Raw genomic sequence first — 21,815 nt, 5'->3', positions numbered from 1 at the left:
GGGGGAGGAGGGCAATACCCCCGCGAAGCCCCGAGGCACGGGAGACAATGCGAATGCCATTATTGGGCGCTGCGCAATGCAAGGCACGGATGTAGAAGTGGGCCACGCGAGCGGATGTATGTGATCGAGCTCTTGATCGGCCTGACCCGAATGAATTTTCTGGGTCGTTTGAAGTTTCCCCGGCCGACTTGCTCGTCCTCTCCGTCTTCCCCCGCCAGCTCCTCTCGCTGCCGCCCATCGCTCCTTCGACCCAGTCACTCCCCAGTGCTTGTTTGTCCGCTTTTGCTTGTACCTCATGGTCGCTTCTCTCGCGCTCGCTGCCGCCGAGGGCCGCCTCGAAGATGTGCGTGCAATCCTCGCGCAGGAATCCCCAGTCGATCTCGAGGCCAGAGGTGCGTCTGATCTGCGCCACCCCCGGTGCACATGTCGCACTGTCAAGGATAATTAAGTTGACAACATCTGTACATCCAGATGAGGCCGGGAACACGCCGCTTGTCGAGGCAGTCAGAAACGGACATCTTGAGGTCGTCAGAGCACTCCTGGAAAAAGGTGCGCGGTGGCGCGACAGCGGTCGTGCTCGTCTGACACGTGTTTGTATTTTAGGCGCCGACCCCTCTGCGTGTGCCGAGCCCGCGCAGCTTACCTCGGACCCAGCCATCCTGGAGCTGTTAGAGGCCGCGAAAAGCAAGCCGGAGGGCACAGAAGCACCGCAGGTCAACGGCTACCACGCTGAAGCGCCCGGGGAGATGCCCGCACCGTACTACCCCCCGCCCGTGCCGTACGGCTACTACCCTCCGTACGGGTACCCGCCGGCGCCTCAGCAGATGCCAGACGGCACGACAGTCTACCCTCCCCCTCCCCCTCCATTCATGCCGCCGCCGCCAGGCCCTACAGGCGCGCCCGGAGAGCCGCAGACCTTCCCGGGACATGGACCGTCCCCGGAGATCACGAAAACGATCCCCTGCCGCTTCTTCCCTGCCTGCAGGTACGGCCAGTCGTGCAGGTACTTCCACCCTCCTGCGCCATACTACCCGCCCATGTACCCGCAAGGACAGTACCCGCCAGCCTCGTTCGACCCGATGAATGGGTCGCCGTACGGCTACTACCCCGTGCCGCCCCCGCAGTTTTCGTCACCCCCGAATGGTGTCGCGCCGCTAGAGCAGCAGCCACCGACGCCATTGAGCGCGCAGATGCCTCCGCCACCTCAGCCGACTGACGGCATAGCGTCTCCACCAACAGGCCCGCCGGCCTTCATCCCGGGCGCACCGCCAGCGCAAGGCGTTCCCTACGCGCCTGTGCCAGCTATGTCGCCGCCGAACGGATACGCTCATCCAGGGCCTATCCCGATGGCGATGCCGCCCCCAGTACCTGGTCCGATGCCCAACGGTGTGCCTCCGCCCGCTATGTACCCGGTGCCTCAGATGAATGGTCATGCTGAACACGGGGAGGTGCCCGACGCGCCGGCGGCAGCGCCGCCTGTCAAGCCTCATGGTGAGGGCTACCCGCACCCGCCGCCCTTCCGTGACGGCCACCACCGGCGAGGGAGCATGCGGCGACCGTCTTTGGCTAGTCGGAAACCGCCGTGCATGTTCTTCCCTGCGGGACGGTGCAAGAATGGGTACGTCGTGTGCTCTTTTTGCCGAGAAGGCACTAACAGTGAACAGGGATGACTGTCGCTTCCCGCACGTACTCCCCGACGGAAGCGGTCCTGGCATGCACGCGCGTGTAGGGCCTCGTCCGCGCCCGCACAGCTTTGGCAACGGCTTGAATGGCATTGAGGAGCGCATGGGCGCCATGCAGCTGCGCGAGGTGAGTAGTTTTAACACGCGTCCGAACTTCATGGTCTGACTTTCTTCAGAACGGTGCTCCCAATGGAAATGGACACGTCGACAACCGACGCTTCTCCGGACCGAAGCAAATGAATGGCTTTCGCGGGGGCAGGGCGCCCGTGATGAAGCAACGTCTGCCCAACGCAGACGAGTTCCCCGTCCTCGGCGGTGGTTCACCCAACAGGAGCGCGGGCCCTGCGTCGCCCGCTGCGAACGGTCCCACCGCGGCACAGGTGCTCCAGGCGCCTGCTCCCTTTCGTCCTGCCGCCAAGGACACGCCCAAGACGGCCGAGTCGACCCAGCCGTCGCAGCAGGCGAGCAAGGTAAGCTACTCACGTGACCGTTCTGCCTCCGCGTTCACTGACACGGACCCACAGGCGCCCACGGAGACGCAAGGCAGCACCCGCTCGGATTCACCCGAAATCATCTGCAAGCCTCTCCCCATCTCCTTCGCAGCCGCCGCTGCGGCGCCCGACGCGGCGAAGGAGGTCCAGGTCTCGGCCTAAAAGTACACACTGGATGCCCGCCGCGCTCGCGTCCCTCGCCCACTGCCTACTATTTATTCCATCTCGGGTTTCTTCTGCGTTGTTTCCCTGTGTTCCATCACCATACTACCCCAGTATGTGTACATCTGTCTCTCTTTTCTCTACTTACGTGCGGCCTGTCGTGCGGCGTAATCCTCTTCTTTATTGCTGCTCTTTTTCTATCCTTATCTTCGTTTTGCATAATACTCCACAATCCTCTATCGTCGTGTATACTACGCCCTCGCCAGCCGCGCGCATCGACCGCCCGCCCATTGTCGTATACTCACACCCACACACACATACCGGTCCCGTTCGTGCTGCTGATCTCGCGCTCGATGCTACGTATCGTATCCTACCCATGCCCCATCTCACCGTCTAGCTACTTATGTCGCTGTCACTGACTGTCTCTGCCACGGACCCTCCCCGTTACATACTACTGTTCTCGGCACCTACGTGCGCATACGCCTGTTATTCGATGCCTGCTTTGTACCACCACGCACACGCACGACGACTGACCCTCGGCTCGACAAGCTCAGGACATCAGACTTAGCTAGTTAGATCCAAGCCATTGCATGGCGCGGACGCTTCTTCTGTTTGGTCCCCTTCTACACTCGTTTCTGCGATTCACGAGAATTGTATAACACCATGTACACCCTGTATATAGCGGGACCACATTGCGATGCGAAGCACCGACCTCTGCTCACGATTCATGGAAAAAGTACACGATTCGTCGAAAGCTACACGATTTTTTAGCACAGATACAACACGACTCTCGGCAAGTTAGAAATACATAGATCTGGTTTGGACTTTTTTGTCGCAACCACGGTACGGCTATGAGGACCACGACTCCAGGTTGCGCATCTCGACGCCCGGCGTGGCGGTCACCTCCCCGATGCGATACACGGTGGCCTCTCCGCCAGCCAGCGCCGCCGTCGCCGCCTCAACCTGCTCAGGCGCAACCACGAGCACCAGCCCGATACCGCAGTTGAACGTGCGCGCCATCTCGAGGGGCGCAATGTTCCCTGCCTGCATGAGCCAGCGGAATACAGGCGGCAAAGGCCACGCCGCAGCGTCGATCGCAGCGCCAGTGCCCTTCGGCAGCACGCGCGGGACGTTCTCGATGAAGCCGCCGCCGGTGATGTGCGACATGCCCTTCAGTAGCCCCTTCTGCGCGACCGGCAGGACCTGGCGGACATAAATTCGCGTCGGCGTCAACAACGCGCTCCCCAGCGTCGTTGTTCCATCCCACGGCGCCGGCGCGCCATACGCCACGCCTGCCCGCTCCACCACCTTCCTAATCAACGAGAACCCATTCGAGTGCGGGCCCGACGAGCTCAGACCCAGCAGCACATCACCAGGCTGAATATCGGGCTTGGGGAGGATGGCATCCCGCTCAACCGCCCCGACGGCGAAGCCCGCGAGGTCATAGTCGCCCGGAGCGTACATGCCGGGCATCTCTGCAGTCTCGCCGCCGACGAGGGCGCAGTTGGCGAGGCGGCAGCCCGCGGCGATGCCGGAGACGACTTGGGTGGCGACGGGGACGGAGAGGGAGCTGCAGCCGTAGTAGTCGAGGAAGAAGAGGGGCTCGGCGCCCTGAACGAGGAGGTCGTTGACGGACATGGCCACGAGGTCGATGCCTAGAAGGTGTGTCAGTTGGACTTCGGAAGAAGGGAAAGTTGGAGACACTCACCGACAAGGTCGTGCACGCCAACGTCTACCGCGACGCGCAACTTCGTGCCGACGCCATCCGTACCGCTGACAAGCACCGGGTCCCTGTACCCAGTCGCCTTCAAATCGAACACGCCGCCAAAGCCGCCGATCTCAGCGTCCGCTCCTGGCCGCCTCGTCGAGCGCACGCACGCCTTGATGTTCTCCACCAGCGAATTGCCCGCCTCAACGGACACACCAGCCGCCGCATACGTCAACCCCTCCGGCTGGTCCTTCGCAGCCTTGAGCGCACGATGCGCGATGTCACGTCGGTACGTCTTGCCGTCGAAGTTAACCTTATCGACGCCGGCGTATACGCGCTCAAGGGCTTCGGGGAGCGTCTGGCCATACGCGGTGACAGCGAGCACGCGACCGCCGTCGGTGACGACTGCACCGTCCTGCTTCTTCGTCCCAGCGTGGAAGACGACGGCATCCGGCGTATCGTCGAAGGTGATGGTCTTGCCCTTGGGATAGCTTCCGGGGTAGCCAGCCGAGGCAAGGATAACAGAGACGGCATAGCCTGGACGGATGTTGATGGACACACTGTCCAGCCGACGCTCAGCGCAAGCTAGCAAAATAGACGCCAGATCGGTGGAGTCCTCGAGCAAGAGCATGATCGCCTCGGTCTCGGGATCGCCAAAGCGGACGTTGTACTCCAACACGCGCGGGCCCGAGGGCGTAAGCATGAACCCAGTGAAGAGCATGCCCACGAAGGGGGACCCGTCCTTCCGCATCCCCGCGATCGTAGGCTGCAGACACTCGCGCATGATATGCTCCATGACCGCGGGCGTCGCGACCGGCGCAGGTGCATACGCGCCCATGCCACCCGTGTTCAACCCCGTATCCCCCTCGCCGATACGCTTGTGGTCCTGCGCGGCGGGCAAGGGCACGATCGTGTACCCGTCCGAGAACGCGAGGACGGAGATCTCGTCCCCTGTGAGGAGCTCCTCGACGACGACCTCGCTGCCCGCGCTGCCGAAGGCGTTGTCGACCATGATGCTCTTAAGGCCCTCGATCGCCTCCTCAGTGGTGGCGGGGATGAGGACGCCCTTGCCTGCGGCGAGGCCGCTGGCCTTCAGGACGACGGGGTGGCCGCAGGTCTTGACGTAGGTGGAGGCCTCATCGAACTGGGAAGAGGTGAAGGTGCGGAAGGCGGCGGTGGGGATGTTGTGGCGCGCCATGAAATCTTTTGAGAATGCCTTGGAGCCCTCCATCTGGGCGGCCGCGGCGGTTGGTCCAAAGACGGGGATGCCGACTGCATACGATCAGATGGTGCTGCTATGAGGAAGGGGGGATGGGTGCGCACCTTTACGGAAGTATGTCTCGACGCCATCAACCAGTGGCTGCTCTGGTCCAGGTAGAACGAGGGTGATCTGCAAACGTCAGTAATTGGACCAAATGTATGTCATAGATCGCACCTCATTCTTCTGCGCAAATTCGACGAGGCGGGGAAAGTCCCCCACACTAATGTTCACGTTGGTAGTCTTGGGGAGCGAGTCCGTCCCCCCGTTCCCCGGAGCGACATACAGCTGATCGACGGAGGGAGATTGCGCGAGCTTCCATGCGAGGGCATGTTCGCGGCCCCCGCTGCCGAGGATGAGGATGCGCGCGGCCATGGGTCGAGATCAGTGAGTATAAGGACTCATTCCATGATTGCCAGTTTGCAGAGCGATCGGGGAGATAAGATTAGATAGCGGAGGCAGTTTCCCACGGGCGGTGGGTGCGGCGCGCGCGAGCTGTCGCGCGAATGGGAAATGGCAATGGTCGTCAGAAAATATGTCACCGCTGGCTGGGCGCCGGGCAGGCCAAGGGCACAAGGGCATTTGCGGGCATGGACTGCGCCCGGGTGCAGCGGGGATGAGTGATCCGGCAGCCGCATAGAGAGCCCTGGAAGGCGGTGGACTTAGCGCGTCTGGTGACTGGGGGACTCGGCCTGCACGTGCGGTGGCGGAGGCAGCCAGTGAATTGAGATGCGCGGCTTGCCCTTGTACGCCGTCGAAACGTCGCCCAGAACGCAGCAAACGACGAGAAAAGGCGCCAGAAATTCACGGAAAAAGGCAACATCAACCTCATGGCGTCCTACGGATCGTTCGGCGTGGAGCCGTTCGAAGAGGCGGTTTGTTGATATTTCCAATCCCTTTATCCCATCGTATTTACCATCATCCCATCCCAGTCGGGCGGTCCTGGCAAGACGACCGCGTCGCCAGCAGATCTCAGCGCGTTTTATGCCGACATGGAGCGCAAGGAGAAGCAGGACAAGCTCGAGAGGCAGGCCTCAAAGGCCTCCAAGAGAAAATCTGGCTCTGGCCACGGTCTCTTCCACCGCAAGAGCACCAAGCGCGCCTCCGCAGTCCCCGCCGCGCCCCCGCCAGTGCCCAACCAGCTCTCCCCGAACGGCCTCCTGCACTCGCGCGACCCGTCACAGGACAGGTCCGACCTCGCCTCCCTCGCCACGCATCCCTCCACGACAGACCTCGCCGCGGCCGCATCAATCATCCCAGAGGTTCTCCCAGAGCGTCCCGACTGGTTCACGACCAACCACTGGGTCATCTACCCCGGCCAAGTCGTCAAGTACACCATCCACAACCCCGTTGGCCCCAGATGGTACCGCAACCAGCACCTCAAGCCTCCCAGCGTAACACGCGCCCGACCGTCGTCATTCTTTTCTCCCTCCTTTCCCCCCATGGCGACCGCCTCCATGCAAGAACGCTCGGAGGATTCGGCTGGCTTGAGCAGAAGTCCGTCCAACTCCCCTCTCCCTACACCGAGCTCTTCACAAGTGCGCATTGCCGCCGATGTCAATGGAAAGCCACGATCACGGAAAACTTCGCTGACCGCTGCCCATGATACGGTCGACCTGCTGGACGCGTCCGACCCCTACGGTATGAACTGGCACCATCAGTCGCCCTATGACGCGGGCATTACAGCCCCATCCGTTGTAGATGTTGATGTTCGTCTTTTCCTCCAACGTTCTCCCGCGCGTGCTAATTACAGCCCGCTAGACCCGGTCCCGCGTCTCTAGCCTCAATGGCGTGACCCGTCATCGCACAGTTACCCCCTCGCCTTTGTCGCAGTCGACGTCCGCTGTCCACTTGCGTCCGCCACCGGCGGCAGAACAGGAGGGCACGGGGCCCCGTATACCTCGCAAGCTCAGCAAGCGACGCGCGCCACTTTTCGGCGCTTTCCGCAAGGACAACAAGGACACGAAGTCCGCCACAATCGACGAACGCGGTCCCATTTCCATGCCCAACTCCCCTTCTGATGCGGAAATCCCGGACAAGGCTTCCAAGTCCGAAGTCAAGCTCCCCATATCGGCGTCCCTCACGACTCTACCGACGTCGGGTGGCGAATACCCGAAGCGCATGTCGATGTTGCAGGTACCGGCGGTCACCAATATCAAGAAAGAGCGCCGGGGCAGCGTGCTGGGGCGTATCGCGCGGCGTTTCAGTGTCGTACGCAAGCCGCAGCACGAGCGGCAGCCAAGCAGCTCCTCGACACTGCAGGCCCCCGAGCATGCGAAGGACGACAGTGTGAGCCAAGACATACAGGAGTGGCAACACATCAGTGCTGACGATGCCAAGCACGACGGCAGGGAATCAGGAACGCCAGCTCCGCCACCTGCAACTGAGGCGCCGACGCCCGAAGCAGCGCCGCCGCCAGTCGTGACGACCCCCGCGTCGCCCGTCGAGGTTGCGCCGCCAGCTGTTGAGCCCCCACGTGCGTTGCAGGACGCAGATAACCGCTCCTCAGTATCGATTGAGGCACCCTTCTCGATTGGCAGGCTGACTGTTGCCAACCCGGACGCGCATGCAGATTCGGGGAGCGAGGGCACACCCAGGAAGTCAGCTCCGGCGGAGTTGCCCGCTGAGCACCCGACAGCGAGGAAGCAGCACACCGCCCCCGCAGCGATCGAGACGCCTGCTGTCCATGCTGCAGCGGCTGCACGGGTCTCCCCGCCACCCGTTGACACGGGGCGGCCAATGTCCGGTAATTCGGCGAGTGCTAGTCAGCGGCCCTCGTCATCCGTTCCTCCCCAGCCGACTCCCGTGAAAGAGTCGAAGTCCCCGTTTACCCCCACCCATCGGAACAGCGAGAGCTCAGCTCGTCCCTCTAGGGCGTCGTATGAGAGCCAGAGGACGTCACCGCCGGTCCATCTTCCCCGCGCGAGCTCCTCTTCTCCAGATAAGCGTCATGCGGTCTCCCGTTCGCAGGACCTGGACACGTCGAAGAGCTCCCGTCGCTCGCATGAGCGCGAGAGGACAATCTCGGCGACGCGCCCCATTATCTCGTCCCCGAAGCCTATGATGTCTGCTGCGAAGCATGCGTCGTCGCAGTCGTCGCCTACCCGTGGCAAGCGCTCCTCGCACTCGGCGCCCCCGCCATGGGCTCCGCCGATCTCGTATATGGGCATGGACAATACGCCGCTGTCCACAGCGTCGGTGATTGCGAACCCACCTACGCCCCAGGTTATGCCTATCGTGCCACCGTCACCATCCACGGTCGCGCCGACCTTGCCCCCGAAGGACATTCCTGAACCCGAGTTCAAGCCTTCCGGCGAGCCTTCGCCGTCCTTGAGTGCCACATACACTCGGCACACCGAGACGTTCCGGCTGGTGCGCAGCGAGTCGGGGAGGGTGTTTGCGTCCGCAGACACGATTCAGGACGCCATGGGCGAGCAGTGGGAGGTGATGGAGTCACACAACCGGAGCTCGTCGAAGAGCAAGGGGAAGGAGCGTGACAGCACAGATGCGGTGCGGCGGCATTCGAAGGAGCAGCGCAGCAGCAAGCGCCGCGGGAGCGAGAGCCAGGTCACTACGCGCGCGATGAGTCCCGAGACGCAGCATGATACCTCGCGCACGGAGGAGCCGAAGGCGACGCGCCGCCGCTCAGAGGACCGTCACCAGTCGGTCGAGCGCGTGTCCGTGAACAAGCCGACGCCGCCTACCCCCGCTTCGCCCCAGGCGCGGCCCCTCGAGCGCGCCTCGACTACGAGGTCGGTGCGACCCACATCAGAGATGCCAGCGGCGGACGACCTGAACGCGGTCCGCGCGCGCGAGGCGTGGGAGATGGAGCGCCTGTTCAAGGCGAAGAGCTTGACGAACACCGACGAGTACAACTCGCGGCGCATCAGTTCTGAGGCGTCGTCGACGCCGCCGCGGCCGATCTCCAAGGATCTGGACGCGATGATCGCGCACGGGGACACCGTCGTTGCGCATGGGTCAAGCCACACGGCGTTCGTTGTGCAGCCGCTGCAGGGCATGGGCGGGCGGAGGAACAGCGCGTCGGCGGCGCGGTCTGCGGAGCTGCCCCCGTTGGCGACCAACCCCCTGCCGGAGCCGCCTCGCGAGTCGGACTACAAGCCGGCGCCGTTCCCAGTGATGAAGCTGGACACGAACCGAGCGCCCGAGCACTGGACCAAACTTCACGATGGGTTGACGACCGCGCACTAACTGTGCGCAGACTCTCTACACTAGAGTCCCCTCCTCTTTATGGTTTCCCTTACACATATTTACCCCCGACCCTCCACTGCCCCGGCAGCGCCCAGTCTGCATGTACTATGCCATGTCTATAGTTCAGACGCGATGCTCGGACCTACGCTCACTTGCTCGGTTACGACTACTACATATCTAAGTACATAGACCCAGATACCACGGACGCTGTCTGCGTTGTTCTAGTTTGCTATTTCACGATGATACACCTACTCTGCGACCCGGACATCTGGTGCCCGTCCCAAGTACATGTCCGCTGTAGTTTCCTTTTCTTCTTTTCCTGTCGGGCTCGCCGTCCAAGGTACGCTGTAGTTACGCTAAGGATACTGGCGCCGTTGCTCACGTAGGACGTGGGTACCTTACTATCTAGGTTAATGCACCATACTGGTTACCATTCCTGAACTGAGCAATAGCGAGCGACACAAGTCAAGTTACCGTAGAATTCTACTCTAGGTCACGCCACAATCACGTGGTGATGTTGAATGCCTTCTGCCTCATTTCATGCTCGTGTCTTTTTTCCTCACTCCTCGACTTCTGCAACATCATTCATAGGCTTCCAACTACATTTCTCGGTGCATTAAGTGCAAGATGACGCCATCCAGGCCGTTCGCTTTTGATGACAAGGAATCCCTCGATAACTACTGCGAGCGCATGGAGTGGTTCCAGACGCGGGCGACGGAAATTTTGCCACTCGACAAGGGCTTGACCTTTGAACTCGCTCTCGCAGCACCAAACGACATTGGTGGAGTAGACGCTCGGCGGTCACCCATCGGCCGTATACAAGCTATGGCCACATATGTTCTGGTGAAGGCGCTGCAGCAGGGTCCACAGTACCAATCACAAGTTTGGTTAGCGCGACCTACAAGCTCTGACCCTAGCACTACGATCGAGCTGGTCTTAAAATTCATCATCCCTAGTCATCTCGAGATGCCCGGCTTTGACGTTGTTAGCGAAAATTGTGTTAACCTTGCCGAGTATACGTTTCCTGACGACATCGTGGCATATCAAGTTGCGGCGTACCAGGCACTGGGCGACTTGCAAGGGATTACTGTCCCGTACTTCTACGGGGTGAATGAGGTGAGGCAACTCAAATGATATTCAGGACTAGCATACTCATGTTTGCAAAGGTATCAGTGCCTTGGGGCGAACCTGGAGTTCAAGTACTTGCTCTGGAGTATATACACGGGCCTCGCATGACAGAGGTCGCCACGGTCGTCGACTCCGAAGACTCAGCTCCTTCTGAGCTGATCAAGTATCGCGACTACGATACTTACCTGGCGTTGGTGAGTCCAACATCGTGATCTCCATTCGCTCGTTAACCTCACCTTGCCACAAAGCTCGAAACCGGCATCTCGACCCTCCTTCAGGCGCACGCGCGGGGCATCGTCCACTGCGACGTGCGCGATGCCAACGTCCTCATTGACGTCGCCCACAACCAGGTCGTCTTCCTCGACTGGACCAACGACGCCCCGCCCCATCTCGCCGGCATTGGGTGTGAGCACGATCCGAAACTCAACATGTCCATTGACATTGTGCAGCTCGCTCGACTCTTCGAATATCCATCTTTGCATGCCAAGCGGATCTATGAGTACTTCGACTCTCGGTTTCCATGGCTGGGTGTTTTTTGGGGGAGGCCGCGAGCGCCTGATGGATCCTTATTGTATCCTGAACTAAGTCTTTAGTGTCGACATCTGATATAGCAGTCAAGCATTGTAGAGTTTGCCGGAGTTCACTTGCAATCTAACGAGTATCATCTGTATACCAGCAACCACGTCGAGTTGAGGGGTAAGCGCAGATATTATTACAAGCTTTACAGTTGCGGTCCATAGGCAATAAGGCGATAAATTAGCAGTAGAGAATCGTATTTCCACGAAGGCATCAGGTATAGAAAATCAAACAACGCGACGCGTCTTCCACATGCATGAACAACTACCCCTTTCATGCAGCCAGCATCTCCACATCCCGCGGCCTCACCATGGGCGACGCCTCCAGCTCGTCAATCTCCAGCTGCTCGCTCCGCGGCGTGCGCATCTCCACATCGCTCTCGTCCTCCACAATCCGCTCGCGCTCGCGCTCCTCCGCCAGCCGCCGCTTGTACTGCTCGTTGATGCTCACCAGCAGCTCGCGGATCAGCATCGCGTGCCGCCTCTTGTCCGCGACGCTATTCTCGCCCGCCTTGAGGTCGATGCGCCCCATATCCCGCGCAAGCTCCTCGGACGACGCGCGCTTCTCGGGGCCCGGGGTACTCCCGCTCCCGCCCGCGCGCCCAGCGTCGACGTCTGACAGGCGCGGGTAGGCACGCCCGGGCGAGCCGCGCGTCGACGAGGATAGGTCGCGGATCGAGGGCAGGCTGACGCCCTGTTCGCGGCCCTCGCCGCGCGATGCGAGCGGGGGCAGCTTGAGGTCCGCGTCGCCCGACGTGAGCAGCGGGTACAGGCGCGAAAAGCCGCCCGAGCGCGGGCCCGGCGAGACGCTGCGACGCGAGGTGCGGTCTGCAGGCGCCTCCTGCACCTCCGCCGCATCGCGGGTGGCAGGACGGGCAGGCGGGACCGACTTGAGCGGCACGATAGTGCGCATGGCCTTGCCCGCCGCCGCATAATCGGCTGCGAGGTGCGCCGCCGGCGCGGGGCCGCGTGTGGGCCGCAGGTAGTCGAAGTCGGCGAGGAGCTGATGATCCGGCAGGTGCTGGTGCTCAGGTAGGTGGGGCGGTGTCGAAGTGAGCGGCGTGCTCACCGACGAATGCGGCGAGCTGATCTCGAGCGGCGGCGTCGGCTGGTGCTGGTAGTTGCCGTAGCCGCCCATGTTCGAGTACTTGCTCGCGGAAGCGCGACGGGAGTTGGAGTGATGTGAGATGGGTGCATGCTGGTAGTCAGGCATCGGCGGGATGGGGAAGGCGTCCTCGAGGTTGGGGTACACGCTGTAGCCAGAGGACGACGAAGACATGGACGAGCGATGCATGCCCTGGCCATTCGACGTCGCAAAGTGATTGGGCGGCGAGGGTGGGGGCATACCCGGCAGGCCTGCCAGCCCAAGCTGATTGAGGCTAGCGGTATCGAAGAGGTCAGCTGTGAAGTCGTCGAGCGCTGGGGCCTGCTGCTGGGCCATGTGCTGCTGCTGTTGCTGTTGTTGCTGCTGCGAGATTGGCACCGTCCGTGCAGCGACGCTCCGGCCCAAAGTAACCAAAAACTCGTTGACAGCAGACAGCTCCTCGGGTGTGCGGATATCGAACGACACAGAGCGCGGGTTGAACCCGACGTCCTGGCTCTGATACGCCGCCAGCTGGTTCAGTCTCTCCGCCATGCCTGTAGCAATGCATTAGCTTGAGTGGGTAAGTTTAGTGACGCGGACTTACGAGGATCATATGACGGGCTGACACGTCGCTTCTTCATGTCGGTAAAGAAGTCGTCCATGAAATCGTGGGAGCGTTTCTGCCCAGCGGAGGCGTGAGCTTCAGGACGCAGCACCTCCCACTGTGGCAGAGAGTCGTTCGGCATGAACATGTGGCTGGGTGGCGTGTGGTGGGAGTGGCTGCGGCGGTGGTGGTCGCGATGGTCCATCGGGGACGTTATCTCGGGCGAGGGCGTATGTACGTAGTGCGAGCCTCCTGTATGGTGTGAGACGGGACGCATTCGGCCGCGCTCATCCCACGTACCATCGGAGGATGAGCGGGAAGAGGGCATGCGGGCAGAGGGGACGTCGAGGTGCTTGCTCGAGTAGTCCTCCGGGGCGCGCGAGACTGAGCTGCCGCGGACGCGGGAAACGTAGGCCGGATCCTGGACGGTGATCGCTTTCGAGTGCTTGTGCTGCTGGTGGTGCTCCTCCGTGTGGATCTTCTCGTGCTTCTTCAGGTCCTGGGGACGCTTGAAGGATTTCTTGCATATTTCGCAGATGTGGGGCTTCAAGGGAGTATGTACTGGGCAAAGTCAGCATGAGACGGGGGATGGGAAGGATGGAGGACATACCTCGCATGTGGGAGGTAATGTGGTCGCGCTTTGCGCATGTGACGGTGCAGTCCTTCCACTTGCATGTGAGACAGAGGTTATTGGTGCTCTTGCGTCCGATGTGGTCGTTGCAGAGATGGTTGTAGAGTACCTCGGGGTCGCTGAAGTCGAGTGTGCAGTCGACCCATTGGCACCTGTGTGCGTCCCCGGAGCGTGCGGGCGACGGGGGGCGGTCCGAGGCCTGTGAGTTGGGGGCGGGGGCTGTCATGGGCGTCGGCGTGTAGACCAGGCGGGGAATATGCTGTCGGTCGCGAAAAGGGGACGAGTGCAGATGCGCCATCTATATAATCCGTCTCCCCCTTTCCCTGCCAAGAGCGCCAAGAGGCCAAGCCAGACTGCACAGCCACGCTCTCGAAGCGGACCTCTCCGATCAATTGCCTAATCGGGTTGTATCATTCTTTCCGTGCCTTCCCACGCACCCAAAGCCTCCGGACGGCCGTCGCGCCCTTGACTTGCGCTTCAACGACTTACTGGCTATTTTGCTGATATTTTCTGCTGCGACGACGTCCGAAAACATATCTGCCCGCGGCAATCCCTTGGCTTCGGTCCGGGCTCAATCCGGGCTTGGTCCTCTTGACCGCCAAGACCTCTTGGCACAATCTTCCACGTCCGTGCGTCTCTCATTCGCACGCGCCAAGCCGGGCCTTTGTTGTGCTCTATTTGCGCGTCCGGCGCCTGTTGAGACTCCCGCTCGCTCCGGGAATGCGCTGCTGAGACACGTCCTGGCAGTGCAGGTCCTTACCGCTTCGGTGCGCGAGGAGTACCTGTCCAGGGCACCTCGCAATGATGACCAGCCAAGCGAAAGAGACCTGTATTCCTGCCCGCGGCAATTATGGCTCCATCCAAGTGATCCAGCAACCATACAACCCACCTCAATCGTCGAGGAGTATACACTTGGCAGAGGGATACCACCCGATATTGTGGATTTCTCGACGGCGACGTGGATATCGTGCGAACGCGTTCAAGCCATGCGCTGAACTTGGCAAGCCATCGCCGGCCGCCAGAAGACTTCGTGTTGCTGCCACGATATTCTCGCACCTCTGCCATGACATTCTCGCGCCGCCGCCACGACGACTTCGCACTTCTCGGTTGATCTCGTACTATCGTCACCGTAAGGCTTCACCACGGACGCATACCTGCAACCGGACTTCACCTATAGGTATTTACGCCTTGGGCTATACGGCGATGTCATTATGTGCGAATTCGTCTTACGCACCTCGGCTTTGCTTGCTGATGTCAATTCCATTGCGACCAGTGCATACTCTAGTCGCTTGCATAGCCGAATTGAGGTGAGGATGTATGCGGAGGTATACGGCCACCCAGCGAGCGAGAGTACGACTAGCGAGGTCGTCGAGAGCGCCAACAGGCGGCCATACAGACCGCAACTTTCTGGCGTATAGATTCGGGAGGCAAGTGGCAATCCAACGCATGCCACAAACCATGATTGGCCCTGGCGAGGTAAACACACAATGAATGAACGTGCGGGCAGTCTACCTCTTGGCGAAGTCGAGGTTGTGGGAGGCGTTGATGACAGAGGTGCGGATGACCTTACGATGGAGATGCGGTAAACCCTGACAAGGAGTCCGGGGTCTGTAGGCCAGCCTCGGTGCGCTATGCCAAGTCCTCCCTTGCCTAATTCCAACTGGGTCACTCGTTGCCAAGCCCTCCCTTTCATGATCGCGCTTACCACATCCCTGATAGCCTCAGCCCATAAGGATCGGCGCGAAGGGCTTGGGTGCGGGGGAAGGCGGGGAGGCGATCTTCGTGGGTAGGGGGGCGCCGTGGGTAGAGAGTGCTCCGTCCCGATGAGAACCAGGTCGCTCGAATGAAGACGGGGGCGTCATCACCTGAATGAAGGGCTCATCGCCTGAATGAAGGTCTCGTCTTCTGAATGAAGAACTCGGCACCTGTAGAGCTCGAACTTGGCGTCACGATGAGATGGGACGCGTCCCAAGCCCGCTGGGCACGGCGCTAGACGCATGCGGTATACGATGCCGCGGGAAACTATCACGAGCAGAAGGAGAAGCTTGCACAACGATGCGGGTGCTCAAGGAGCTGGCGGGCCTCCGGAAATAGCGCCGCGCCTGAGGGAATGCCATGAAGGTCAAGATGCCGGGGAGGCTATCATAACGCCGCGCTCAAGTACGTGCAACGCCGCATAGAAAAATAGGCCTCGACATCCTTGGGGGAAGATGCGACATAGGAATGTGTCTCCTCGTTCTCCTTGGCTTCGAGACAGCTGACGCGAGGAGGGAAGTGGAGGGCCTGCCCAGCGCCTATAGATCTCGCCCAGTAATGCGCTAAAGCGGTCTAGCACCACAAACGACCTGTCCATTACGCCCAAATCTGCCAAGAGATCTTTATGACAAGAGAAAATAGCAGTGGATGTGCCAAGTACAGGGCTAAATGGGGCTGTCCTATTTGTAGAGTGGCGGTGAAGGAAGTATGGCCAAGTACAGGCGAAGTCGCGCACCAGGAAAAGACGGAGTCGCGGTCGCGTACGATGCCCAGTGAAGGATGGTGTAACCCTGCAAGTCAAGACCAGTAGCATAGCACAAGAACTCGGAGGAGAGTGTATTTACGACGGCCAGAGCTTGGCGACATGACAAGTGCGTATTTTCGAGAGGGTCTATGAGGTTATGACAGGCGCTAGGAGAGTACCGGTGAGTCACACACGCTGTCGAGAAATTCTTACGACGGTGAATTCCGTTTTAACAGGCGCTAGGAAGTTGCCGGTGTGTCGAACCGCGTGGTAGAGCATAGAAGAGGGAGAGCACGGGACCGGTGCAAGGATGCAAGAATGACTTCGAGGTATTCATGGCCGTTGTGCGCGGTTATAATCGAGGTACGGTGGGTGCGAGACACACCGTGTGTATCGCGTAAGGGCGCGCTTGAGAAAAGGGCAGGAACAGCGAAGTATTGTGTGGTAGCGCGAGCAACAGGTCAGAGGATCGAATTGACTTGAAAGGTGGTAGGAATTGCGCGATACGAGTCCAGTGTTGAATTGCAGGAGAGTGCATGCGACTCTCATGAGCCGCCGCCACAGGGCGTACTTCTTATATGGGCGCGTATCGCCAGCCAATTGAGCAAGGTACAGCACCCAGCGTTGACAGAGAGGGGTCTTAAATATGCAGCAAGATTCGCGCAAGAATTCTGGCCTGATAAGGCAATAAAGCATGGCAAGCTCAGCACAGAGGTCGTGGTCAAGTGCAACACCGAACATGATGCCAGCGGCCCCGCCCCGATCGATCGCCCACCCACGTGGAACGCCATCAGCAATAATCCATTCCCCTCCCTTCAGCCACCTCTCCATCCATCTATCATGGGTCGCCTCCGCCGTTCTCGCGCGCACCACGCCCGGCGCGATGTACACCGTGCGGCAAGGACAAGAGTGCGTATGGGTTTTGAAACGAGGGGAAGGTTGTGTTACTGACGAGAAGCATAGGTCCGCTCGAAGGACCTTGACCAGATTCAGCTTATAGACTTGGATCCCAAGGTGCGTTCTGAGGAGTTCATGCACATTGGGACACGTCCCTTATGCCCATCTACTCTTGTCGTACTAACGCACCTTTGCAGAACCGTGCCAAGCTAGAGGCCCAGGAGCTCGACTACGAAAAGCCCGGTCTCGCGCAACATTACTGCGTCGAATGCGCAAAGTCAGTACTCCTCTCACCCTCATGAGACGCCCTCGTGTCCACCATTTACTCCCCTTGGCCCTTGTCCCTCTCCTCCGCGCGTCCCTCGCCCTCGCCTTCACACCCATCACTCCTCCCTGCGCATCCACCACCTCCCATCCCTCTTCCACCTCATCCTCATCTCCACTCATCTAACCCCCTATCTCAGATACTTCGAAACCGACGCCGCCCTCCACACTCACTGGCGCTCCAAGCTCCACAAGCGCCGGTGCAAGCGCCTTGCAGAACCGGCCTACACCATCGAGGAAGCCGAGGCTGCCGCTGGTCTGGGACGCGATACACGGAGAGCGCGCGCAGTGCCGGAGGCAAGCGCGGAGATGGAGACGGACGCGGCACCAGCTGCTGGCGGGTCAGCATCATAATGTGCGCTTGTATGCTTGTCTGTGTTCATGTCATTATCGCCTGTGGATATCCAGCTCTCTTCGATCTGTAGCCTTTCTGTAGCTCTATCTTCACCTCCTGCATCCGACCGAACACGAACAACACACGCAAGCCAGGATCGTTCAATACTTAGAATTAGATCACTACACTTCACAACACATAAAGACGAGGTCATAAGGGTAAGTCGTAAGTACATGGGCAACACTAAGGGCGGTAGGTATACAATACGTGGAGGGGATCCGAGGCGTAAAATACGATAGAATACGAGAAAAAAGAGTAGAAAAAATAATACGACGGAAAAGAAAAATGGGATGGTGATGAATATGAAGCACGGTGATTCCGAGTGAAAGAGGAATGGATAATGGGGACACGCAAGGTGGACGAGGAGGCGCAGGAGTAAGGTGGTGAGATGGAAGAGGAAATGATGAAAAGAAAGAAACACGAGACATGCAAGCCACGGCAAGTATACACAACAGCACGACAGCGAGCGGGACGGAGAGCAGCAGAGCAGGGCGTGACGGGTGCGAGACAACAGTGCAGACGAGATGAGAATGGAAAGACCACGACACCGCTCTTCACCGCTATCTCTCCCCGAGAGTGAGCCCGTTCACCCGCTCCCCTGCTCCTTCTACTTCGGGTTCCTCGCCCTCCTTGAGCCACGAGCGCACGACGGGGCGCAGGATGGGGCTCGCCAGGCCCATGGAGGCGCGCAATGTGGGGCTCGCGGTCATGCCGACCGGGCGAGCGAAGGATAGGCCGGAGCTATAGGAGCTCGGACTGCCGGCGAAGATGGTTGGGCTGGTGTAGCCATTGGGGCTCCCTGCGAGCGAGTTCATGCCGGAACTGCTTGACGAGCTGGAAGAGGCATGCATGCCGTTGCCATTGCCGTTGTTGTTCGATGCCTGGCTACTTGAAGGATTGGATGTTCCGGGACTGAACAACACGCTTCCGCCGTTGGTGAGCAAGCCACCAACGGTGGGACTGGAGGCTGCGGAGCTGCATGAGCTTCCGGGTATGCTCTTTGGTATGGCAAGCGGCATCCGCGGCGTCGCGCGAGGCGAGTGGAGGTGTGGGGAGACGCCGCGGGCAGCAACGTAGCCGCGCATGAAGGAGGATGGAGAACCCGCGCGGCCGATGGATGGTGATACCGCGCGGCGCTTCGCCGATGGGTATGGATCGTAGCGGTCATCGTCTAAGGTGTTATGTTAGTAAGTGGTCGACAAGAGAGGCAGGACAGTGGACCCACGCTTTCGCTTGTTAGACCGCACTGTGCTTGATGTGGGCGGAGGTGTTGAGCGCCACTGCTGTGCAGGGGTCGAGGCAACTGACATCGAGGATACCGACGGCGAGATGGAGGGCTGCAACTGCATTAGACAAGCCCTCTCAGCGCACACAGGCGCACTCACCACGTCCACGTCCATCAGGCTGCCCGCACTTGGGCTTTCAGACACCCGCATCGCCGGGTCATCCCCGCACACACTTCCGGCGGGGGTCCGCGGCTTGCCGATCGGGATCGGCGCACTGGCGGCCATGAACGCGTTGTCCTCCTCGTCGGAATCGTCGTCGCTCTCGTCGCCCTGGTCCCCGTCCTCGCTGGGCGCCTCCTCCGGGAAGCGCCCGCGGTCGTGCGCGTTGCGCGGGGATGGGAACGCCGCGAGCTCCGTGCCCGACGCGACGAGGCGCTGGAACACGGCCTCCCCGCGCGCCTCGCTTTCTTCGGGGCGCGCCTCGGCTTCGGAGAGCAGGTTGAGCAGGCGCGGCGGGCGGAGCTGGGGAGGTGATCTATCAGTGGGGTGGGTCACAGGCGCTAGATCGAAACGCACTGGGTGTGAGAGGCGGCGCAGCTTCTGGGGCTCCGAGGCCTCGGACGCGCGGCGGCGGGGAGGTGTGAGGGGTGGCGAACGTCGTCGTGCGCGGCCCGGGGCGGCTGGGGGTGGTGGGGGCGGCGGGTACTCGGACCCACTGGAGGGCGGCGTATCGGTGCTCATGCGGTCGCGGTCACTGTCGGACGCAGCGTCTTGCGTCTGCGGCACGCGCAGGGTGAACGACTCCGCGAGCGGGCTGGAGAGGTGCGAGGCGAGGATGCTCTGGCGGCGGGTCTTGGCGAGCGGCTCATCGCGGTGGTGGTTGTCGGGCGATATCGCGGAGGCGGGTAGTGCAAAGTCGGACGACGAGGTCGGGAGGGCCGGCCGCGCCATGGTGGTGGTAGTTGGGAGAGAACAAGTTGTACGAGGGCAAGAAGGGCTCGACGCCGTTCATGATGGCGCCTCGATCGCTTGCCCAGTGCTATTTCAGGCAATACAATTGGGGTCTCTGATGGCATGCGGCAACGCCTACACGCACCCGTGCACAGCAAGGGCACAGGGCAATATACCGGGCAAAGGGCTTTTTATTGTTCTACCTCGAAGGCCTGAACTTGCAGTGGCGGGCTCCCTCACAACAGTTGTGGACCTTTTGGTCGTTGCTCGCACGGCGATAACGCGCTCCACGAAGAGACCAGTCCCAGACAAAACACGCGTCACCTACCTTCACGCCTCCACCGACAGAGATCCGCACCCGACATGTCGCCGCAGAGGAGACTATCGTCCCGGATATATTGCACGAGTAGAGAATATACACACGCTTTTGGTCTTTAATAAACCAGATATTTAGTGGCCAAGCGCCAGAGCCCCAGCGACATACGTGCCAGTTGAAGCAAGAGCTGTGAGAAACGGTCAGAACAAGCTCCGTGGAGATGACACCTCGAACGTGGCACAGATGAATGCAAAGAAACCGTGCGGGCAAAAGCGGGAACGTCGGAAGCAGCGGGAACGTGGTGGGGTGAGTAACGACGGGGAGGGATACAGTTTGGACGAAAAGAGCAGGAAGAGACCCAGCTAAATGGCGACGTACCCAAGAAGCAAAGCGAGCCAATCCAACCGCCGCGGGCCTGACGCTATGCGCAAAACCGTGTCAGTTGTCTGCGGTGAAGCAACGTAAGGACCGCCGAACGAACCTTGGACGGGTCGCCCGTGATGTACCCGAGCGTGTAGAGTACACGCCCGACAGTCCAGAGGCCGAGAGCGCCGGCAGCGAATGTGGGGTACTGTTTGAGTTGTGGGAAAGCAAGGGGAGGACGTCAGCTACTGTTGATATATGCGGTTCTTTTCAGTCCACGAACCTTGAGGGCAGACAGAGCGGTGCTGTACAAAAAATAAGTTGACCGTAACAGAGACTAAGGACTCTTCACTTACGCAGTGCATATCAAAGGCATCTGCTCAAGGGTGTTCTGGTGCGCGCGCTGAGTGCAGTTGAACTTCTTGGCGAGGAACGAGGCCTCCTCCTCTGCCTTCTCAGCGTACACTTTCATTCAGGTAAGCAAAAAGGCTAGGAGGATCTGGCATATCCCACTTACGACGAGGGTACTGGATGCCTGTGCGCCGATGAGTACAGGCGAAAAGCTGAATGGTGCGCGTACGTACCAGCTGCTTTCCGGGCACGGCCGACCTGATATGACCGTTAGTATGGGCCAGAATCGAGTATGATGACCATGATAGGGGGAGGGGATGGTATTTTGCATGTGTATGGACATGACTGGAGGGGGCCGAACTCACAAGAAGGGCCTGCCAGACTTGCAGCCAGATCGTCGACGCAAATGCAGCGCCAAGGTACTGGAAGCTGTACAATCGTGTCAGAGCTCCAGCAAGGGACATCAATCCACAACTACGTACCCGTCAGGGAGGACAAGGGTGAAAGGCATATTGGGGGAGGTTATGTGGGTTGGTTGCGAGGCTGTTGGATAGTCGTGTGCGAGCAGAAGGGAATAGAACTTGTAGAATCCAAGCGTGCTGTCCGCCCTATATAAGCCCCCGCAAATTGAACGGATATCCTCCCGCAGACGCACCGTACAATCAGACTCTGGTCAGAACTCGCACGAGAGCGAATGCGCTGGAAGCACTGACGCGCGTGCATTCGGCGGCGCCCGGCTAGCCATAACCGAGCGGACAGCTCGCTCGTTAAGGTCCCCATCGCCCCCTCTCCCTCCACCAACTTTCAGCGATGTCCAGCGGCCTCTGCATCGTCCTGGAGGGCGCGAACAAGTGATATGGGCGGTCAAGCGCGCCAAAGCGAGCTCGCCAGCGACGCGCTCACTTGCGCCATCCGGGGATCGGGCCGGAGATCCGCGACTTGGCGCGATGATTGATCGGTA

General features: G+C 60.3%; 9 protein-coding genes across 9 annotated transcripts; 5 read left to right on the top strand and 4 right to left on the bottom strand.

Annotated features, from left to right (window-relative positions):
* The first annotated feature begins 45 nt into the window (after positions 1-45).
* Positions 46-2,760, top strand: SCHCODRAFT_02150701 (uncharacterized protein). Its single transcript, XM_050341937.1, has 6 exons — positions 46-392; positions 472-549; positions 604-1,618; positions 1,665-1,809; positions 1,859-2,152; positions 2,207-2,760. Exons 1-6 carry the CDS (start codon positions 296-298, stop codon positions 2,333-2,335), a joined length of 1,758 nt encoding a protein of 585 aa, XP_050202161.1. The 5' UTR covers positions 46-295; the 3' UTR covers positions 2,336-2,760.
* Positions 2,761-2,952: 192 nt separating this feature from the next.
* Positions 2,953-5,711, bottom strand: SCHCODRAFT_02610442 (aminoimidazole ribonucleotide synthetase). Its single transcript, XM_003038755.2, has 4 exons — positions 5,479-5,711; positions 5,367-5,433; positions 4,044-5,315; positions 2,953-3,990 (listed from the first exon to the last, which is right to left on the bottom strand). Exons 1-4 carry the CDS (start codon positions 5,674-5,676, stop codon positions 3,185-3,187), a joined length of 2,343 nt encoding a protein of 780 aa, XP_003038801.1. The 5' UTR covers positions 5,677-5,711; the 3' UTR covers positions 2,953-3,184.
* Positions 5,712-6,037: 326 nt separating this feature from the next.
* SCHCODRAFT_02610438 (uncharacterized protein) lies at positions 6,038-9,951 on the top strand. Its single transcript, XM_003037429.2, has 3 exons — positions 6,038-6,176; positions 6,234-7,010; positions 7,063-9,951. Exons 1-3 carry the CDS (start codon positions 6,132-6,134, stop codon positions 9,508-9,510), a joined length of 3,270 nt encoding a protein of 1,089 aa, XP_003037475.1. The 5' UTR covers positions 6,038-6,131; the 3' UTR covers positions 9,511-9,951.
* A 186-nt stretch (positions 9,952-10,137) lies between these two features.
* SCHCODRAFT_02490224 (uncharacterized protein) lies at positions 10,138-11,231 on the top strand (the record flags this gene model as incomplete). Its single annotated transcript, XM_050342924.1, has 3 exons — positions 10,138-10,626; positions 10,677-10,832; positions 10,887-11,231. The coding sequence occupies 3 exons, from the start codon at positions 10,138-10,140 to the stop codon at positions 11,229-11,231; spliced, it is 990 nt and encodes a 329-aa protein (XP_050202160.1).
* A 256-nt stretch (positions 11,232-11,487) lies between these two features.
* SCHCODRAFT_02488590 (uncharacterized protein) lies at positions 11,488-13,758 on the bottom strand (the record flags this gene model as incomplete). The annotated part of the gene is made up of 3 exons (XM_050342899.1): positions 11,488-12,851; positions 12,902-13,462; positions 13,512-13,758. 3 exons carry the CDS (start codon positions 13,756-13,758, stop codon positions 11,488-11,490), a joined length of 2,172 nt encoding a protein of 723 aa, XP_050202159.1.
* A 264-nt stretch (positions 13,759-14,022) lies between these two features.
* On the top strand, positions 14,023-15,084 carry SCHCODRAFT_02610430 (uncharacterized protein). Its single transcript, XM_050344424.1, has 2 exons — positions 14,023-14,650; positions 14,704-15,084. Exons 1-2 carry the CDS (start codon positions 14,334-14,336, stop codon positions 14,948-14,950), a joined length of 564 nt encoding a protein of 187 aa, XP_050202158.1. The 5' UTR covers positions 14,023-14,333; the 3' UTR covers positions 14,951-15,084.
* A 1,768-nt stretch (positions 15,085-16,852) lies between these two features.
* Positions 16,853-17,831, top strand: SCHCODRAFT_02610422 (uncharacterized protein). Its single transcript, XM_003037431.3, has 4 exons — positions 16,853-16,941; positions 16,996-17,046; positions 17,127-17,206; positions 17,394-17,831. The coding sequence occupies exons 1-4, from the start codon at positions 16,873-16,875 to the stop codon at positions 17,605-17,607; spliced, it is 414 nt and encodes a 137-aa protein (XP_003037477.1). The 5' UTR covers positions 16,853-16,872; the 3' UTR covers positions 17,608-17,831.
* A 376-nt stretch (positions 17,832-18,207) lies between these two features.
* On the bottom strand, positions 18,208-19,824 carry SCHCODRAFT_02489909 (uncharacterized protein; the record flags this gene model as incomplete). The annotated part of the gene is made up of 3 exons (XM_050342916.1): positions 18,208-18,818; positions 18,873-18,984; positions 19,033-19,824. 3 exons carry the CDS (start codon positions 19,822-19,824, stop codon positions 18,208-18,210), a joined length of 1,515 nt encoding a protein of 504 aa, XP_050202157.1.
* A 366-nt stretch (positions 19,825-20,190) lies between these two features.
* Positions 20,191-21,720, bottom strand: SCHCODRAFT_02610416 (MAPEG-domain-containing protein). The gene is made up of 10 exons (XM_003038758.2): positions 21,510-21,720; positions 21,337-21,453; positions 21,220-21,283; positions 21,088-21,112; positions 21,021-21,038; positions 20,860-20,968; positions 20,787-20,808; positions 20,622-20,711; positions 20,519-20,561; positions 20,191-20,327 (listed from the first exon to the last, which is right to left on the bottom strand). Exons 1-10 carry the CDS (start codon positions 21,575-21,577, stop codon positions 20,275-20,277), a joined length of 609 nt encoding a protein of 202 aa, XP_003038804.2. The 5' UTR covers positions 21,578-21,720; the 3' UTR covers positions 20,191-20,274.
* Between the last annotated feature and the right edge of the window lie 95 nt (positions 21,721-21,815).

The sequence above is a fragment of the Schizophyllum commune genome (assembly GCF_000143185.2).
Source record: "Schizophyllum commune H4-8 unplaced genomic scaffold SCHCOscaffold_2, whole genome shotgun sequence".
Taxonomy (NCBI): domain Eukaryota; kingdom Fungi; phylum Basidiomycota; class Agaricomycetes; order Agaricales; family Schizophyllaceae; genus Schizophyllum; species Schizophyllum commune.
The sequence above is the reverse complement of the archived record's forward strand: the minus strand, read 5'-3'. Positions and strand labels throughout refer to the sequence as shown.

Coding starts and splice junctions, on each gene's coding strand:
- SCHCODRAFT_02610430 (XM_050344424.1), top strand. CDS start 14,334: ATGATGACCAGCCAAGCGAAAGAGACCTGTATTCCTGCCCGCGGCAAT. Junction 14,651..14,703: donor ACTTCTCGGTTGATCTCGTA/CTATCGTCACCG, acceptor ACCGGACTTCAC/CTATAGGTATTTACGCCTTG.
- SCHCODRAFT_02610438 (XM_003037429.2), top strand. CDS start 6,132: ATGGCGTCCTACGGATCGTTCGGCGTGGAGCCGTTCGAAGAGGCG. Junction 6,177..6,233: donor TGGAGCCGTTCGAAGAGGCG/GTTTGTTGATAT, acceptor ATCCCATCCCAG/TCGGGCGGTCCTGGCAAGAC. Junction 7,011..7,062: donor CATCCGTTGTAGATGTTGAT/GTTCGTCTTTTC, acceptor ACAGCCCGCTAG/ACCCGGTCCCGCGTCTCTAG.
- SCHCODRAFT_02610416 (XM_003038758.2), bottom strand. CDS start 21,577: ATGCACGCGCGTCAGTGCTTCCAGCGCATTCGCTCTCGTGCGAGTTCT. Junction 21,454..21,509: donor GACCAGAGTCTGATTGTACG/GTGCGTCTGCGG, acceptor TAGGGCGGACAG/CACGCTTGGATTCTACAAGT. Junction 20,328..20,518: donor TGGCTCGCTTTGCTTCTTGG/GTACGTCGCCAT, acceptor CGTTTCTCACAG/CTCTTGCTTCAACTGGCACG.
- SCHCODRAFT_02150701 (XM_050341937.1), top strand. CDS start 296: ATGGTCGCTTCTCTCGCGCTCGCTGCCGCCGAGGGCCGCCTCGAAGAT. Junction 1,810..1,858: donor GCGCCATGCAGCTGCGCGAG/GTGAGTAGTTTT, acceptor GACTTTCTTCAG/AACGGTGCTCCCAATGGAAA. Junction 2,153..2,206: donor CGTCGCAGCAGGCGAGCAAG/GTAAGCTACTCA, acceptor ACGGACCCACAG/GCGCCCACGGAGACGCAAGG.
- SCHCODRAFT_02610442 (XM_003038755.2), bottom strand. CDS start 5,676: ATGGCCGCGCGCATCCTCATCCTCGGCAGCGGGGGCCGCGAACATGCC. Junction 5,434..5,478: donor AATTTGCGCAGAAGAATGAG/GTGCGATCTATG, acceptor TGACGTTTGCAG/ATCACCCTCGTTCTACCTGG. Junction 3,991..4,043: donor TGGCGTGCACGACCTTGTCG/GTGAGTGTCTCC, acceptor CACACCTTCTAG/GCATCGACCTCGTGGCCATG.
- SCHCODRAFT_02610422 (XM_003037431.3), top strand. CDS start 16,873: ATGGGTCGCCTCCGCCGTTCTCGCGCGCACCACGCCCGGCGCGATGTA. Junction 16,942..16,995: donor ACCGTGCGGCAAGGACAAGA/GTGCGTATGGGT, acceptor CGAGAAGCATAG/GTCCGCTCGAAGGACCTTGA. Junction 17,047..17,126: donor TTATAGACTTGGATCCCAAG/GTGCGTTCTGAG, acceptor GCACCTTTGCAG/AACCGTGCCAAGCTAGAGGC.